The sequence below is a fragment of the Pleurodeles waltl genome, chromosome 6 (assembly GCF_031143425.1).
Source record: "Pleurodeles waltl isolate 20211129_DDA chromosome 6, aPleWal1.hap1.20221129, whole genome shotgun sequence".
Lineage (NCBI taxonomy): Eukaryota > Metazoa > Chordata > Amphibia > Caudata > Salamandridae > Pleurodeles > Pleurodeles waltl.
Window position 1 is genome coordinate 864205995 of NC_090445.1, and position 16158 is coordinate 864222152.

General features: G+C 48.1%; 1 protein-coding gene across 2 annotated transcripts in view; it reads left to right on the forward strand.

Annotated features, from left to right (window-relative positions):
- Positions 1-16158, forward strand: part of ANKRD2 (ankyrin repeat domain 2) — a 101148-nt gene that overhangs the window by 51579 nt on the left and 33411 nt on the right. For both annotated transcript variants that reach the window (XM_069239622.1, XM_069239623.1), the window contains exons 6-7: positions 12094-12192; positions 13756-13854. In XM_069239622.1, the coding sequence (XP_069095723.1) occupies positions 12094-12192; positions 13756-13854 (198 nt within the window). The remainder of the gene's footprint in view (positions 1-12093; positions 12193-13755; positions 13855-16158) is intronic.

The window sequence follows — 16158 nt, forward strand, 5'->3', positions numbered from 1 at the left end:
CCCTTACCCAGTTTTATTTTTCTGTCATACTCTGTGCCCTTTCACCTCAATTAATCTGATATCTCTGTAGGTATTAAGGATGCTCCACATTTTCATTTTGCTTTATGTCAGGAATTGGGTCTCTAGTTGGCAGAGGTATTCACTCATGTCCAAATAGGGACCGCAAACCTAGTCAGGGTAAGTCACACACAATCCAAATTATCCTGGGCCCACCCTCTGGTAGCTTGGCACTGAGCAGTCAGGCTTAACATAGAAGGCGATGTGTAAAGTATTTTTGCAATAAATCATACAGTAACACAGTGAAAACCCACAAAAATACACAACACAGGTTTAGAAAAATATAGGATATTTATCTGGTTAAATTAAGGTCAAAACGATATAGATTCAATAAGGACAAGCTGAGATATCACTCTTGCAGGATTAAAAAGAGTCTTAGATCTTAGAAATCAACATTTGTTTCTTGTTTACACAAAGTACCTGTTTTGCATCAAAAATAATACACACGGAGGCCCCAGAAGAGGAGATGTGTGGAAAAATAGGGTGTGCGTAAGATTTTCCAGCGCGGCACAGACGATACGTCATTTCTTTCCACTACGCAAGGGGCTTTGCATCATTTTCCAGCGTGCAGTCTTGGTTCCTCACTGCGATGTGGGGATCTTTTGATGCCCAGGGATGATGCAGGGATATCCTCAGCGTGCAGGAAGAAGTCACAGGTGTTGCGTCGATCCGGTGTGGCAATGCGTCAAATTTTCTGTTGCACAGCAGGCGCTGCATCGATTTTCCACTCGGGGAATCAGCTGCGTCGTTCCGGTTCGGCTGTGCGTTAATCCCGTAGGGCTGTGCATCGAATTTCCGGTCGCAAGGCAGGCGCTGTGTCAAATCTTCACTCGAGAAGTCGGGCTTTTGATGCCCAGGGATGATGCGGGGATATCCTGAGCGTGCAGGAAGAAGTCACAGGTGTTGCGTCGATCCGGTGTGGCAATGCGTCAAATTTTCTGTTGCACAGCAGGCGCTGCATCGATTTTCCACTCGGGGAATCAGCTGCGTCGTTCCGGTTCGGCTGTGCGTTGATCCCGTAGGGCTGTGCATCGAATTTCCGGTCGCAAGGCAGGCGCTGTGTCAAATCTTCACTCGAGAAGTCGGGCTTTTGATGCCTAGGGATGATGCAGGGATATCCTGAGCATGCAGGAATAAGTCACAGGTGTTGCGTCGATCCGGTGTGGCAATGCGTCAAATTTTCTGTTGCACAGCAGGCGCTGCATCGATTTTCCACTCGGGGAATCGGCTGCGTCGTTCCGGTTCGGCTGTGCGTTGATCCCGTAGGGCTGTGCATCGAATTTCCGGTTGCAAGGCAGACGCTGTGTCAAATCTTCACTCGAGAAGTCGGTCTGCGTCGTTCCGGCTCAGCTGTGCGACGATTTATCGGTCACAAAACGGCTGTGTGTCGTTTCCAAGAGGTTGTGCATCGATTTTCAGTGCACAAGGAGTTTCCTAAAGAGATGATGTCTTTTTGGCACTGAGACTTCAGAAAACAGGAGGCAAGCTCAATCGAAGGCCTTGGAGATCACTTCTCAGCAAAGTCAGAGGGTAGCAGGGCAACAGCAGGGCAGCAGTCCTTTTCAGAAAAGCAGTACATATGAGTCCTTTGGGCAGCCGGGTAGTTCCTCTTGATAGGTTGCAGGTTCAGGTCCAGAAGTGTCTGAATTGGTGGGGTCAGAGACCCAGTTTATATACCCCAAAATGCCTTTGAAGTGGGGGAGACTTCAAAGAGTGGTTTTGAAGTGCACAAGTTCCACTTTCAGTACAGGTCTGCTTGCCAGTGTCCCAGTAGGGGGATTGGCAGTCTATTGTGTAAGGGCAGGCCACTAGCTTTTGAAATGTAAGTGTCAGGCCGTCCACCCTTCCAGCCCAGGAAGACCCATTCAGTGTGCAGATGAGTGCAGGTGTAACTGAGTATCCTGTGTTTGTGGTTGTCTAGGTGAAATGCACAAGGAAGCTGTCAACCTGCCCAGCCCAGCCCAGTCCAGGCGTTAATTGGAGACGGGCTGTAATACACAGATGGGTTTCAAGTACAGAGAAATGTGGCATTTCTAAAATAGTAATATAAAATCCAACCTCACCAATAAGCAAGATTTTCTATTACCATTCTGGCCATACTAGATATGACCTGGTTACCCCTTTCTGATCAGAATCTTCCACTCAAACAGTATATGAGGGTCGCCCTAATGCTAGCCTATAAAAGGAGCAGGCCTCACAGTAGTGGAAAATGAATTTAGGAGTTTTCCCCTACCAGGACATATAAAACACACGTTTATGTCCTGCCTTTTACCTATATAGCACCCTTCCCTACAGGTTCCTAGGGCCTATCTTAGGCCTGACTTATATGTAGAAAAAGGGGAGTTTAAAGCTTGGCAAGTACTTTTAAATGCCAAGTCGAAACTGCACACACAGGTCTTGCACTGGTAGGTCTGAGACATTGGTAAGGGGCTACTTCTGTGGGTGGTACAATCAGTGCTGCAGGCTCACTAGTAGCATTCAACTTACAGGCCCTGCGCACATGTACTGCACTTTACTAGGGACCTAAAAGCAAATCAGCTATGCCATTTGGGTATGAACCAATGTTCACCATGTTTAAGGGAGAAACCATCTAACTGGTTAGCAGTGGGAAAGTGTGCTGAGTACTAAAACCAGCAAAAACAGTGTCAGAAAAGTGTAGGGAGGCAGGCAAAAAGTTGGGGGATGACCACCCTAAGGCTGTCAGGTCTAACACTCCATGAGACAATTCATGACTCAGCTCTATAGCCGGTGGATCCTCACTGTACCATGGCCATAGTGGATGGTGGCTACTGTGTACGTCAACTTACCTGATTCAGGGTGGGAGACTCACAATTTATAAAGCCAAAAATAGATTTATTATAGCTTTCACCAGCCTAAAAATTGCCTTCACTTCAATGCAAGTCAATGGGGAAAATAAATTCCAACAATATTTTTGTTTTAAAATCTCAATTTTACCTCTTTCCAAATGTTGGCTTCTTAGCTACTTCTCTCTCAACAGGCTATGGGGAGACTGACAAAGCTATTGGACATTGCACACAACAGAACCTTGAGCTACAGGAGAAATTAGGGTGACATATTGACAGCACACCACAGGTATCAGTTGGCTAGACTCACATTTATGTTTCTGATGTAACCTATGAGATTATCCGAGGGAATATTTTGAAGCACCACAGGCATTGTTGTTCACAATAAGGGTACACAGAGTACCCATTGCGCCTCTGTTGTTTTAGCCTTGTTCGGTACACTTATTGAAGCGCTACAAACGTTTTTGGTCACTCCTCATGTCCAGAAACACCAGTATCAACAGTTTTTGTGCATTGTTTAAGAATCTAATTAACCCAACCTTCTTACCTGTAAATAAATACCTATTATTTTGACCGTAATAGCCATGACAGTAGATTTATTATGTCTTATTGCTGTATCAATCTGTATCTCTTTCCAAAACAACATCACCACCTGGAGGAAGCCTTGAACGCTTTACTTTGCTATGTTGGACACTCGGGTGCTTGTATGAACTTCTTGGTAAACCAACAGAAGTGCACTTGCTTCTGAGACATTGAGGCAACTTGTAGAAAAAGACAATACCTTGTACCCGTAAGCCAAGGCTGCACAGTAACAACAGCCTCCCCTGTATTTTCCCTGTCCAGAAATCCCTTACCATCTAGCTCTTGACAATAGGGGGCATTTGGGAATCTTTCCAATCCTAATTATAGTTCAAATCTCTTTATTAGGTTTAGGATTAACACATACACTCACCTACAGACATCAGCTTGTAAGGGTAGCAAAGGTGTAGGAAGAAGAACTGGAATGGGGAAAGCACCAAGGTATAGAGGCTGGGGGGGGGGCTTTGAGGATGGGAGGAGAAGGAGATACAGAGAAAGGGATGGGAGGGTTGGAGTGGGTTGACCAGGTGGTGGATATATGCTCGTCGAGTACTCAAGTGAAGTTCCAGCAGTATTGTGCCCATACCATTAATGCTCCTGTAGCTCCATTCCAGTTAGGCTAAGCAACCTGAGATATATTGGGCATGAAAGTTCTCATGGGTCACGGATTAGGCATTGGATGCACCAGCAACAGATCCTAGCAAAGCGGGGCAAAGTCCCTGACATGGAGGGCATGATCTTCTCCATTGCCAATATATCCCATAGCTTATGTAGCCAGTCCGAGTGCACTGACACAGTGTCTTTGCCCCAGTTTCATAAGAGAACTTGTTGCACTGCCCAGAGGACCAGCATAATTGCCTTTCCCCTGTCGGAGGTAAGTGGGTATGTCAGTGGGCTGGGGAGCCCTGGCAAAGTATATGTTAAAAAGTGGGGATTGTCCATTGTGAAAATCTCACCTATGTTCTTGAGATCCCCTTCCCAGTATCTCCGAAGTCTGGGGCAGTGCTAAAGGAGGTTGGCAAGTATACCTACCTGACCACAAATGCACCAACATGAGCCTGTAGTCTTAGTCTTCCAGAGCTCCGCCCTGGCCAGGGTGTAATACCAATATTGTGCCATTGTCAGCATGGATTCTTTCCCCGCAGTGGTAATGTAGAAAGTATGGGCTCTGCAGCAAATATTGGACCATTCCTTGGGTGTGAATGTGCATTCTTATTTGGCTCCCCAGGGCCTCTGAGCTGGGGATTTGCCAATCTTTATAGGCGAGTTCAGAAAGGTGTAGATGTCTGCGAGTAGGTTGTCATCCGCCTTGCTGAATAACCATTTAAAAAATGTAATAAGTGTCTACTAACGTGTGGGTGGATTGACGGGTGCGAGACCTAGCATTTCTATAACTGCATAACTCACTGTCAGGAAGGCCGTAGTTGCCTTGAAGCTTTGCAAAGTGTACTGCACCCATACGGTCCTACAGATCTCCAATTCATTTGAAGTTGGCTCTTTACCATACATGATAATCCATTTTCGTGTATGCTGGAGGGAACGCTGGATTCCCTATGATGGGAGTGAGTGGTGAGATGGGGGAGGACAGTCCCTTTGTCATCATCACCTTATTCCATGCTGTCATGGTCGCTCTGGTGACAGGGAAGATGTATACCCCTGCTGGATGATGTTTTTTGTGAATCCAGGGGACCTTCCGTATAAGGATCCCTGCTATAGCTTGATCCATAAAGCACCAATGTTTTTCAGTATGGGACCTGGTCCATTTGACTATGGGCCATATTTATGAGCCCAGTTGCGTCGCACTTGCACTACGCAACGTGGTGCATGCACGACGCAACTCCAAATTGAGATTTATGAAGCCCCGCAAGGCCTACTTGCGTGCCCCTAAGTGGCTTCATACATCTCCAGTAAAGCAACACAGTGCAAATTCTGCAGCACACATAGAGGAAAATGCCTCAGGGATTGTTTTTCTGCAGGAAGGTGCCCCTTCCTTCACAAAAACAATCCTTATAATGCAGGCACCCTTGCACTGTGGTGCAAGGGTAACTGCATTGGCACTAGGCTGCCAAAACAGCACCAGCAAAGGGACAAAGGTAAGAATGCACTGTATTCTATTAAATACAGCGCATTCCTGCCCTTTCCTTGTGATGCAGCGCAGCAAGGTGATTTGTTGTGATGTGCTACAATCTCATAAATATGTCCCCATGTATCTAATGTGAATGACTAAATAGTAGTGCATAAGCTGTGGAACAGCCTGTATCAGCGATAGATAAGTATACTTGTTTTCTGGCTGTGCCGGGCTTCTTGCCATCCCAGATATATGATTCTATCGTGTGGTTGCACATTTGAGGGTGGGCTTAAAGAAAGCATCTGCATTCTTTACAGAATTTGGGGTAACTGTGTCATTTTAACAGCTGCAAGTCTGCCCATTCATGAGAGGCATCCCTTCCTCCAGCTCTGGAAATCTTTGCATACTGTGGAGGGAGAGGTAGTTACACTCCACCATTTCTCTGGGGAAGGAGCATAATACACAAGGCGACTCCACTCACCTCCTGGTCAGCGTCTGTTGCCCTCCCCAGCTCCTCCTCCTGCTGCTGCCTCTGCCTTGGGAACGAACTGAGAGCCTGTCTGATTCTCAGTTCGAGGCCCTCCTCCACCCGCAGGCTCCTGCATGTGCCTCATCCGTAGTGGTCATCTGCAAGTATCTTCTGTCTCTCCTTACTCTTGCTTTTTTTTACTTCTGTCTCTTACCTCTGTTTTTACATCATTTTTCTTTTTCTTTTTTTCTTTTTATGTCTCTTCTCTTATTTTTCTGTCTCTTCTGTTACCCTCTCCCCCCGGCGCCACTGCTGCCCCTGCGGCCCACCCCTTTTCCCCCGTGGAGTGCTTTTCCGTCCCTCCCGCCTCCCAACTGACCGGACCCCGGCCTCTCTCCCCTTCTTAATGGTGGCCTCAGCACTGTGAGAGGAAGACTCTAATGACCTCCTGGTCAGCTTCTGTTGCTCTCCCCAGCTTCTCCTGCTGGTGCTGCCACTGCCTTGGGAACGAAATGAGAGCCTGCCTGAGGCTTGGTTCAAGGCCCTCTTGCACTCGCAGGCTCCTGCCTGCGCCTCATCCCTGGTGGTCTAGTGGCCATCTGAAAGTAACTATCTTCTGTCTCTCTCTGTCTCTCCTTACTCCTGCTTTTTTACTTCTGCTTTTAAATCATTTTTATTTTTAATTTTTCAGTCTCTTCTGTTACCCTCCCCCTCACGCTGCTGCTGCTGCCCCTGTGGCTCCACCCCCTGCTAAGTGATTTTCCCATCCTCTGGCCCCCAGCTGACCGCCCCCCACCTCACTCCCCTTCTTAATGGCGGCTGTACCACTGGTGCGCCAAAGGCAAGCCCATCTCTGCGACCGTCCATGCCTGGACTGCACCCAGCGCCACGGACCCTGGTTCTCGCCCCGTCCACTGGTTCGACGCCAGCACTCTACACGCCCTCAACCCGGGATGATCCTCAGCCTGATACCAAGCCAATCCCAGGAACACCCATAGACCTTTTTCTTGCCGTGCCTGCTCCAACACCCTCCAAGGATCACCCCATGTTCCCGCACCAAGCACGGACAGGCACCTCAAGTGCATACTCCCCAACACATGCTCCCTCGTCAAACATGCAGTAGAAGTCTGGGACTTCCTCGACTCAACAGCCCTGGACGTCGCCTTCTTCATGGAGACCTGGATCACCCCCACTGCTGCCTCAGACATTGCCGTGGCCATCCCAGACAATTACAAAATCATCCACAAGGGCAAAGCCAATAGGCCTGGAGGAGGCATTACCATAATCTGCAAGAACAGCCTCCACCTGACTACCAGCACTGAGTCACTGTCTCAGTCAACGCACAAGCACCTACACTTCCAGATACCGACCAACCCAAACACCTTCCTGCATGGCACCCTTATCCACAGGCCACCCGGACCCCGACCCCAGTTCTGCAAAGACATCGCCGACCTCGTCGCCCCCCCCCAAGCATTCTCCTCCCCCGACTACATCATACTCGGCAACCACAATTTCCACATTGATGACCCAAACACCTCAAACCTCCTCGACAACCTCACAACTCTTGGCCTCAAACAACTCGTCAACGTCCCCACCCAAAGAGCCGGACACATTCTTGACTCTGTCTTCCCAGCAGGGGACAACATCACCATCTCCCATACCTCCAAACACCATTGGACCGACCACAAGGTCATCCACTTTACCTACACAAAGAACACTGCATGCCACCACACCCCACGCCCCCCTGACAGACGCTAGGGCAAAGTCACAGAAGCACAGCTCACCAACACTCTCAACCACTCCCTCCCACCAGATGCAACCGACGCTAACGAAGCCGCAAGCAACCTACACTGTTGGCTCTCAAACTGCGCCGACCTCGTAGCCCCCCTAAGGAAATCAACAGGGAAACAACAGAGAAAAACACTAAAGTGGTTTACACCAGACCTACAGGAATGGAGGCTCAACAATTCCACAGAAGACCGCACAGCTTTCAAAAGAGCAGTCACCACGCACCACCAGAACATTATAACCACCAAAAAAGCCGCCTTTCAAGCATGCCTCAAAACCAGCACTCACAACTGCAAAGAGCTCTTTGCCATCGTCAAAGAGTTCACGAACCCCGGGGCGAATACCTCATCCATCCTTCCCTCCCAAGACCTCTGCGACGACCTTGCCACCTTCTTCCACCGTAAGATCCAGGACATTTACGAAGGCTTCAGGAACCAAAGCCTGCCAGCACCGCTCACCACCACGGACCTTGCACTCAAACCAGATACTGAACTCTTGGACCCCCATCACCAGAGAGGACACCCAAAGACTGATGAAGTCCACTCACTCGGGAGCACCCGCGGATCCTTGCCCTCATCACATCCTCAACCTGGCCAGCGCCTCCGTAGCACCGGAGCTCTGCTGAACCATCAACCTATTCTTCAAGACCACCACATTCTCCTCAGACTGGAAACACACCGAAATCAGCCCACGACTCAAGAAACCTACTGCTGACTCTAGTGAGCTGAAGAACTACAGACCCATCTCTTTGCTCCCTTTCCCAGACAAGGTAACAGTGAAGGCTGTCAACCAGCAACTCACTGAGTTCCTCTAGACACACCGTATCCTGGACCCTTCCCAGTCTGGTTTCAGAAGCAACCACAGCACCGAAACTGCCCTCCTAGCAGCCACCGATGACATATGCATCATACTGGACCACGGAGGCACGGCCACACTCATCTTCCTCGGCCTCTCCACCTCATTTGACACCATCTCCCACTCAACCCTCTGCAACAGAGTGGACAACGTCGGCATCCGAGACAAAGCCCTGAACTGTATCAGGTCCTTCCTCACCGGAAGAACACAGAAGATCAGACTACCACTGTTCACATCAGAACCTAAAGACACTTGCTGCAGAGTGCCCCAAGGATCCTCACTCAGCCCGATGCTTTTCAACATCTACATGGCCCCATTCGCCAAGGTCACCAGACAACACAAGCTAAACATAGTCTTCTACGCTGACTCCACCCAACTGATCCTCTCCCTGTCCGAGGACTCTGCGCAAGCCAAGAGGAATTTCCACTATGGGGTGAGAGCAATCGCTGCCTGGATGAAGGCCAGCTGCCCCAAGCTCACCTCGGACAAGACAGAGATCCTTGTGATCGGCGCCACCCCTTCTGCCTGGAATGACTCCTGGTGGCCCACCGCACTGGGTAACGCCCCCGCCCCCACAGACTATGTACGCAACTTAGGCATCATCCTGATCTCCACTCTATCAATGAGCCACCAAGCTAATGCTGTCTCCTCTTCAAGCTTCCACACCCTCTGTCTCCTGCGGAAATCTTCAAATGGATTCCCCCCGACACGAGGAAGACAGTCACCCACGCAGTCATCACTGCAAACGGGACTACGGCAACACACTACATGCTGGCATTAGAGACCTTCACTGGCTCCCAGTCGAGAAGTGCATCACATATAAACTCCTGATCCACACTCAAGACACTGCAAATCATAGGACAAGCATGCCTCAACCGCCGCCTCACCTTCTATGTGCCCAACAGACGTCTCCGTTCCTCCCAGCTCGCCCTTGCAGCCGTCTCAAAGATCAGGAAAAGTACAGCAGGAGGAAGATCCTTCTCCTACCTAGCAGCCCGGACATGGGACACACTTCCCCTCAAGCTCAGGCAGACCGCATCACTGAAGCAGTTCAGGAAGGACCTCAATACCTGGCTCTTTGACCGAGCAGCACGCCTTCATTCAGCCCCTTGAGACCCTATGGGTGATTAGCCGCTCTTTACAAATCCTTGAATGATTGATTGATCGATGTGAGCCCGAGACATGATACCCTGTTATGTGCCCATGGAAAGGGAAAGCACTGTTCCAGATGGGCCTGGTCAGTCCACAGTATGGTTAAATTGAGGACTTGAGTTCTTTGGATATTTTGTTGAAGCCTGAGGCTCTTCCAGTAGTCTTGAGTTGTTCAATAAGGGGTGAAAGTGAAGTACGGGGTTAGGTCAGTGAGATTATTACATCATACGCATACATGGCCATTTTATGTTCCTGCCCACCAAAGAGGATACCTTTAGTCAGTGTGGTTGCCCATATCCGATCTGCAAGTGGTTCCATGTATAGCGCAAAAAGGATAGGGGATGCGGGCGGGATGTGGGCAGCTCTGGCTGGTTCTCTTGTACAGTCTAGTAACTGTTGCCAAGAGGTCTTCTGCACAGGCCCCTACCTCCTGCGCGGTTGGGCAGTCCGTATTGGCCACTTCTGGGTGGGGTTTGTTCTTTTTTGCAGCCACCTTGGAGAGCAAGTACTTCAGCATGGAGTCCTTCTTTGCTCTCTGGGCTACCATACTGCATCAGAGGGAATGCCCTGCACCAGGATCACCCCACACAGAGGAGGGCCTCCCCAATGGGATGTCAAATGCACCGATCAGAGGCCACAGGCAGGAAAGCTTCTTCACAGATGTCCAGGGATCCTGGCCCTCTGCAACAGTCCTCCTCGCACACCTCGGAGCCCAGAGGCGGCTGCGGCGAGCCTCACCAACAACAGACCCATAGGTAGACCCATAGGTGGGTGTCTGCCAGCGCACATGTGGAAGATAGGGGTGGTGCATGCAGTCTGCCAGAGGGGTCTCCCCTTGAGGTGGACGAGTTGGGGTGTGATCACCCTCTGCAACACTCTGAGGGCATCTTTGGGCCCAGTAGTCTGCGGACCCACAGGCAGTCCAAGACAACATGCGGGCAGACTCCCTGCACCTCAGCAACGAGTCCTCCCCTGCAAGAACAGCCTTTGGCTCACCATATCTGTTCCGGGGGGAGGGAGGCACACTGTGCTTCAAATCTATCAGGCATCCGCTCCCTCTGTGTCTCTGACCTAGCTCCGCACTGGGCAAGGGGACTGCGGTTGCCGGGCCCTTACTTTCTGACTTGCGAAGCCCCCAGGGGCTGGCCGCACAGGTGTGTCAAGGTGGACGGGGTTCTGGTCAGCTTCAACCTTGCAGCTTTCCTACAGCCCCCCATGTCATGTTGGGCTACCACACCCCTGTGTCCAGCACCTCTCAAGACGGCAATGCCAACTCGTGCTTCGAAGACTGAGGCCACCCGTCTTGGACCACTGCCCAGGAACTCGGGAGGTGGGGGAGGGAGAGGCACACCCATTCAGGGGGCAAACATTGTCACATCTCCATCAGGTGTCATTGAACTGGCCGCCAAAGCATGCAGTCCGCGGTCTTGGCCATGCACGCCTTCAATCCTAATTGACTACAAATTCCATCTTTTATTTTACAATTAATATTAGGCATGCACTTAGAGCCAGAAAAGTCTCTGGGAATTGTAATGTTTGTGAATACACACCACCATTCCTTTGTCTAGAGACCCTGACCTTCCCTGTGAACGTTCCTTCTGCTACCGTATTACAAAACTGCATAAAGTATTTCCGCTTGACAGACTTCCTGCAGGTGCTGTGCCATCTGGCCCTGACTCTGTGAATCATGATTGACCATTTGCAGCAGCGGATTACAGCTTTTGCATTCCAAGGCTTAAGTAAGGAGTACAAAAGTTTAGATTTTCAGGTCCATGGGTACTGAAGCATAGTGCCAGTTGTGAGGTATGATAATAAGGAAACAGATACTTTAAATACCATTAAAATGCATGTCACTGGAAAAGGGCATCATCAATAAGCAGGGTTCCTTTTACTAGGCATAGGTCTTCTAATCATCTAAAAGAGCTGCTTCTGTAAGTTGTAAGAACCTTATGCCTGGGCATCCAACAGGGACATGTCCCTGGGCAACTGGGATGCAGAGGTTGTTTTCTCACTTTGGCGTCTTTGCTCCACTCAAGGCATCCTTGCATAATATTGCTGATAGACTGTATACCTCCTAACGAATGTTCACCAGAAGATCACAAGAAAGTTCAGGGATGACTTTGTGACCGAAGAAGGAGAAGTCGAGTGATACAGCTACACCACAATTCACTGCACTTGGCCTACTCTCTGATGCGGGCAAAGTTTCAAACAGTTGGATGTGGAGGCCGAGGATGAGGGTTGTAATTGAGATTTTAAAGATAAAAATGCATCTTTTATTTTTTATAAACCCTCAGAGTGTTCAATTGCTTCTCTTTACACAGCTTGACTCTACTGCCATGCACTGGGCCTGTCGAGGTGGCAAACTAGAGGTAGTAAAACTTCTTCAGAATTATGGAGCAGATATCAATATGAAAGACAAGGTAGGTGAAAAGCCATACTTTTAAAACACTCGCTTTTTATCAATTTAAATAATTCATTTAAATGTTATTCATTCATTTATAAAAATGATTTTTTTCAGCCCACAAATATTTGGAAACTATACGATGTTGCCCTTGTAAGGAAGAGTTTAGAGACCCCTGCTCTATCCATAGGGGGTGCAGTGCGTCAGGAACAGTGTTGACACTCATAGGTTCCAGGCATAGCCAGATTTGCTAATAGAGCACCACCTAACTTTCCATTGAATCCTAAACCTAAATAAAGTGAGGCAGAAAGAGCAAGCGTAATATTCTACGATAGTTCCCTGAATAACATGTGTAATTGCTGCACCATTACACATTTATATGGCTTACTCTTGGACACTTGTCCTTGCAGTGACATTTCTATTGGAGTCTGTATTTCAAGTGCAGATCTCATGCAAGGCAGCACTTGATAAGCTTTCCGCAGTAGCGCAGCACTTTTTATGCTAAAACTTGTTTTTAGTGCCACTTACTATAAATCATTGGCACCCAACTCTTGCTAAATGTGACTGTGCACATTTTTTCCCCATTCATGCAACACTTTGTTACTGACTTTAATGCAACGGTGTGCTGCATGAATGTTGGTTGATTGGGGCCTCCAGCTGCATTTAGTGCATGCTAAGTGACCTCACTCCTTGAACTGCTCCAGGATGCCAGGTGTGGACAGGTGACATCTTAGCATATCAAACTGAAAATATCTATTAGTGAGCAAAACGAGTTGCTGATAATCAGTATGAGAAAACCTGATATGATTATGATTAGCGGGACTCAAGTTTGAAACCTGATATAAAACTGTGTTTGGATCATGATAGTAAAACCTCAGGCAATATTGTTGATTGTAGTTAGGTATCTTAGATCAGGCTGTATAACCCACTGTTTACAGTAGTACTTTGTCCAATTGTAGATGGAGAAAGGAAGCAAAATCGATCTTAGAGAACTGTGTCGAAAGTACTTTTGCCAAGGGTGATGAGCAGAGGAATATGGCCATGCGCAAGGTGTTTCAGTCAACTATTCTGCACAGGGCTGAGGATATAGCAGCAGGGTGGCTGCAGTATTGCGAACAAGGTCCTCACCAGGGCCTGAGGTCAGCCATTCCTGGGCACAGCCAAAGACCATGAGTGGCAGGAGTTGGCCACTCAGTAGTTTAGACTTGCTACAGGCCATGTACACTAGTCACCTTCACGCATCAGGGCTTCACTGCCCCCAAAGCTAAAGGCTGTGCACCACAGCAGTTGGCTGCACAGAATGTTGGGAACAGTGGAATATAAAAACACGATTTGAATGCAGTGTATCATCAAAAAATCAGTGAATGGGTGTATTCATTTGGGTCACTGGAATATGGACATTGAAACTTAAGAAGAAATATTGTGAATGCCAAGTTCATTAAGGATGATTAGTCTAGAAATAACACTGTTCCCATATTGAAATATTTACGTAATACTATATGCTACTGCCTTGTAAGTCAATGATCTTTTTTCCTAAAAGTACTTGCTTTTAGATTGTAATTCATATCATTTTCATACCTAGCTCTTGAGCACTCCTCTTCATGTAGCAACTCGTACTGGGCGTGTAGACATTGTGGAGCATCTAATAGCTACAGGAGTGGATATCAACTACAAAGACAGGGTAAGTTTTCCTGTTTAATCATCTGATGACTAAACTACTAACAGTATCTTGAAAATTAACTTCCTTTAATGATCATGGTAAATGGAGAAAGAATTTCAAATTTGTCATGCATGCTTACCTTTTCCCCACTAACTTTGTATTGTTTAACTGGGACGGGGGCGGAGAATCGAGATATTCAACTGAGAGAGTTCTCACTCATGGTTCAAAATCTACAAAGTGGCAGGAAACCTGTCTACCAAAAGTGCTTCCATGCCTCGACAGGGTTATGAAGCACTACATAAATAAAGTCAAATAAAGTTAAAGTCCTCTGTGATTAGGGTTGTTATGATAACCAGCTTACAAATGGGATGCTACAAGTTGGTACAATAACAAAACATCACAAAACAATATGTATTCAGAATCTACATACTAAGAAATTTATTGGAACATGAAAAATCTACCGCCTTATAATTGTCTATCTAAGAGACTTCACTGGAATTTTTTTTTAAACAACCTTTTCCAGGAATTCTGAGAAACATTTATTCTGCTTCATGAACACAAAGAGAGAACAACGCAGAAGGTGGACTTTTTTTCTCTTGAGGCCTCATTTCACATTTGGCGGGCAGCCCGCCGGCCTGCAAATTTAATGGAGGCTCTGGCTTCTGACCCCCTGGTGGAGGGCTGCCTGCATGGCAGCGATCTCTGTGCCTTCAGCGCATTTGCTGGTGTGGTAGATGTGCTAAAGGTGCAGATGAATGCTATGCAATCACATCCCTTGCATTCATTTTTTGTTCTGTTGAAACAAATTCCCAAAGCAGGAGTTTGTTTCAGTAAAACAAAACACAATAGCTAAAACTCACATGGAGTTTAGTCTGCATGTTAGGGCCGCTGTTAGTGGAATCGGCATGGAAAATCAGTGGCAGGTGCCCCATCTGGAAAAGTGGGAGACACCAATCCCTGTGACCTGGCAGCTTTGGAAAATTTCCTGCCAAATATAGTTTCTGAGACGACAGGAGGCTCCCCTGTCAGAAACCGCTGGTCTGCTTAAAAGATGTCATATACACCAGTTTGGTGAATAATCCTTTTTTACTTTAAGAATCTACTTATATGACTGGCAGGGAATGAGGAACACAGCAAGTGTCCACCGCACATTAAAATGGCAACATTGCTAACACACTTCTAACATCAGGGAATGCTACGAAAACCAACACATCTTCCTCTTTTGGAAAATAAAACAACAAAACACTTGAATAAAAATACATTAAGAACAAATTAGCTTACTTTGTTGACACATAGAGGGTCATTCTGACCCGCCGCCCGCCTGGCGGGAACCGCCCAATAGCCGCTCCGCAGTCAGAAGACCGCGGATGCCATTCTGGCTTTCCCGCTGGGCCGGCGGGCGACCGCCAAAACAGCGCCCGCCGGCCCAGCGGGAAAGGCCCTGCAACAAGGAAGCCGGCTCCGAATGGAGCCGGCGGAGTTGCAGGGGTGCGACGGGTGCAGTTGCACCCATCGCGATTTTCACTGTCTGCTAAGCAGACAGTGAAAATCTTAATGGGGCCCTTTCAGGGGGCCCCACGACACCCGTTCCCGCCATCCTGTTCCTGGCGGTAAAAACCGCCAGAAACAGGATGGCGGGAAGGGGGTCGGAATCTCCATGGCGGCGCTGCTTGCAGCGCCGCCATGGAGATTCAGCCCATGCAGGGGAAATCCGGCGGAAAACCGCCGGATCCCCTTTTCTGACCGCAGCGGTAACAGAATGGGCTGGGAAGCACCGCCAGCCGGTTGGCTGTGCTTCCGTGGTCCCCGGCCCTGGCGGTCTTGGACCGCCAGGGTCGGAATGACCCCCATAGTCTGTTAACTTTGCAGGAAGAGAACTTTTTTTGGTAGAACTCCTTGGAAGTTAAACTAATGGTTAGGAGCCACACCATCACGTTTACAATGTTATCCCTGCACTCACCAATCTTTCTTTCTTTCTAGCATTTCCTAACCTCTAATCTTCATGCATGTTCATACACCTTAACCACTCTTTTAGCCTCAGAGAAACAAGAACCGCCCTTAGCTCATTTGAGAGTTTTTTGATTCTAACTAAATCCCTTTCCTTTGCCTTCAAGCAACAACTACCTTTTTCATCATACTTTTCTTGGGCCTTCTTCAGTTTTTCCACCTACACTTTTGTAACAAACCTTTAGGTGGGATTTTCTTCTCTATCCACAACCTGTTCATTTTTGAACCAGGGAACGTTCCCTTTAATAGAATACAAGGAGATACCCCAGTAACTGCACTGGAAGTGGTATAGATTGCCCGCAACAGATTTCTTTGACC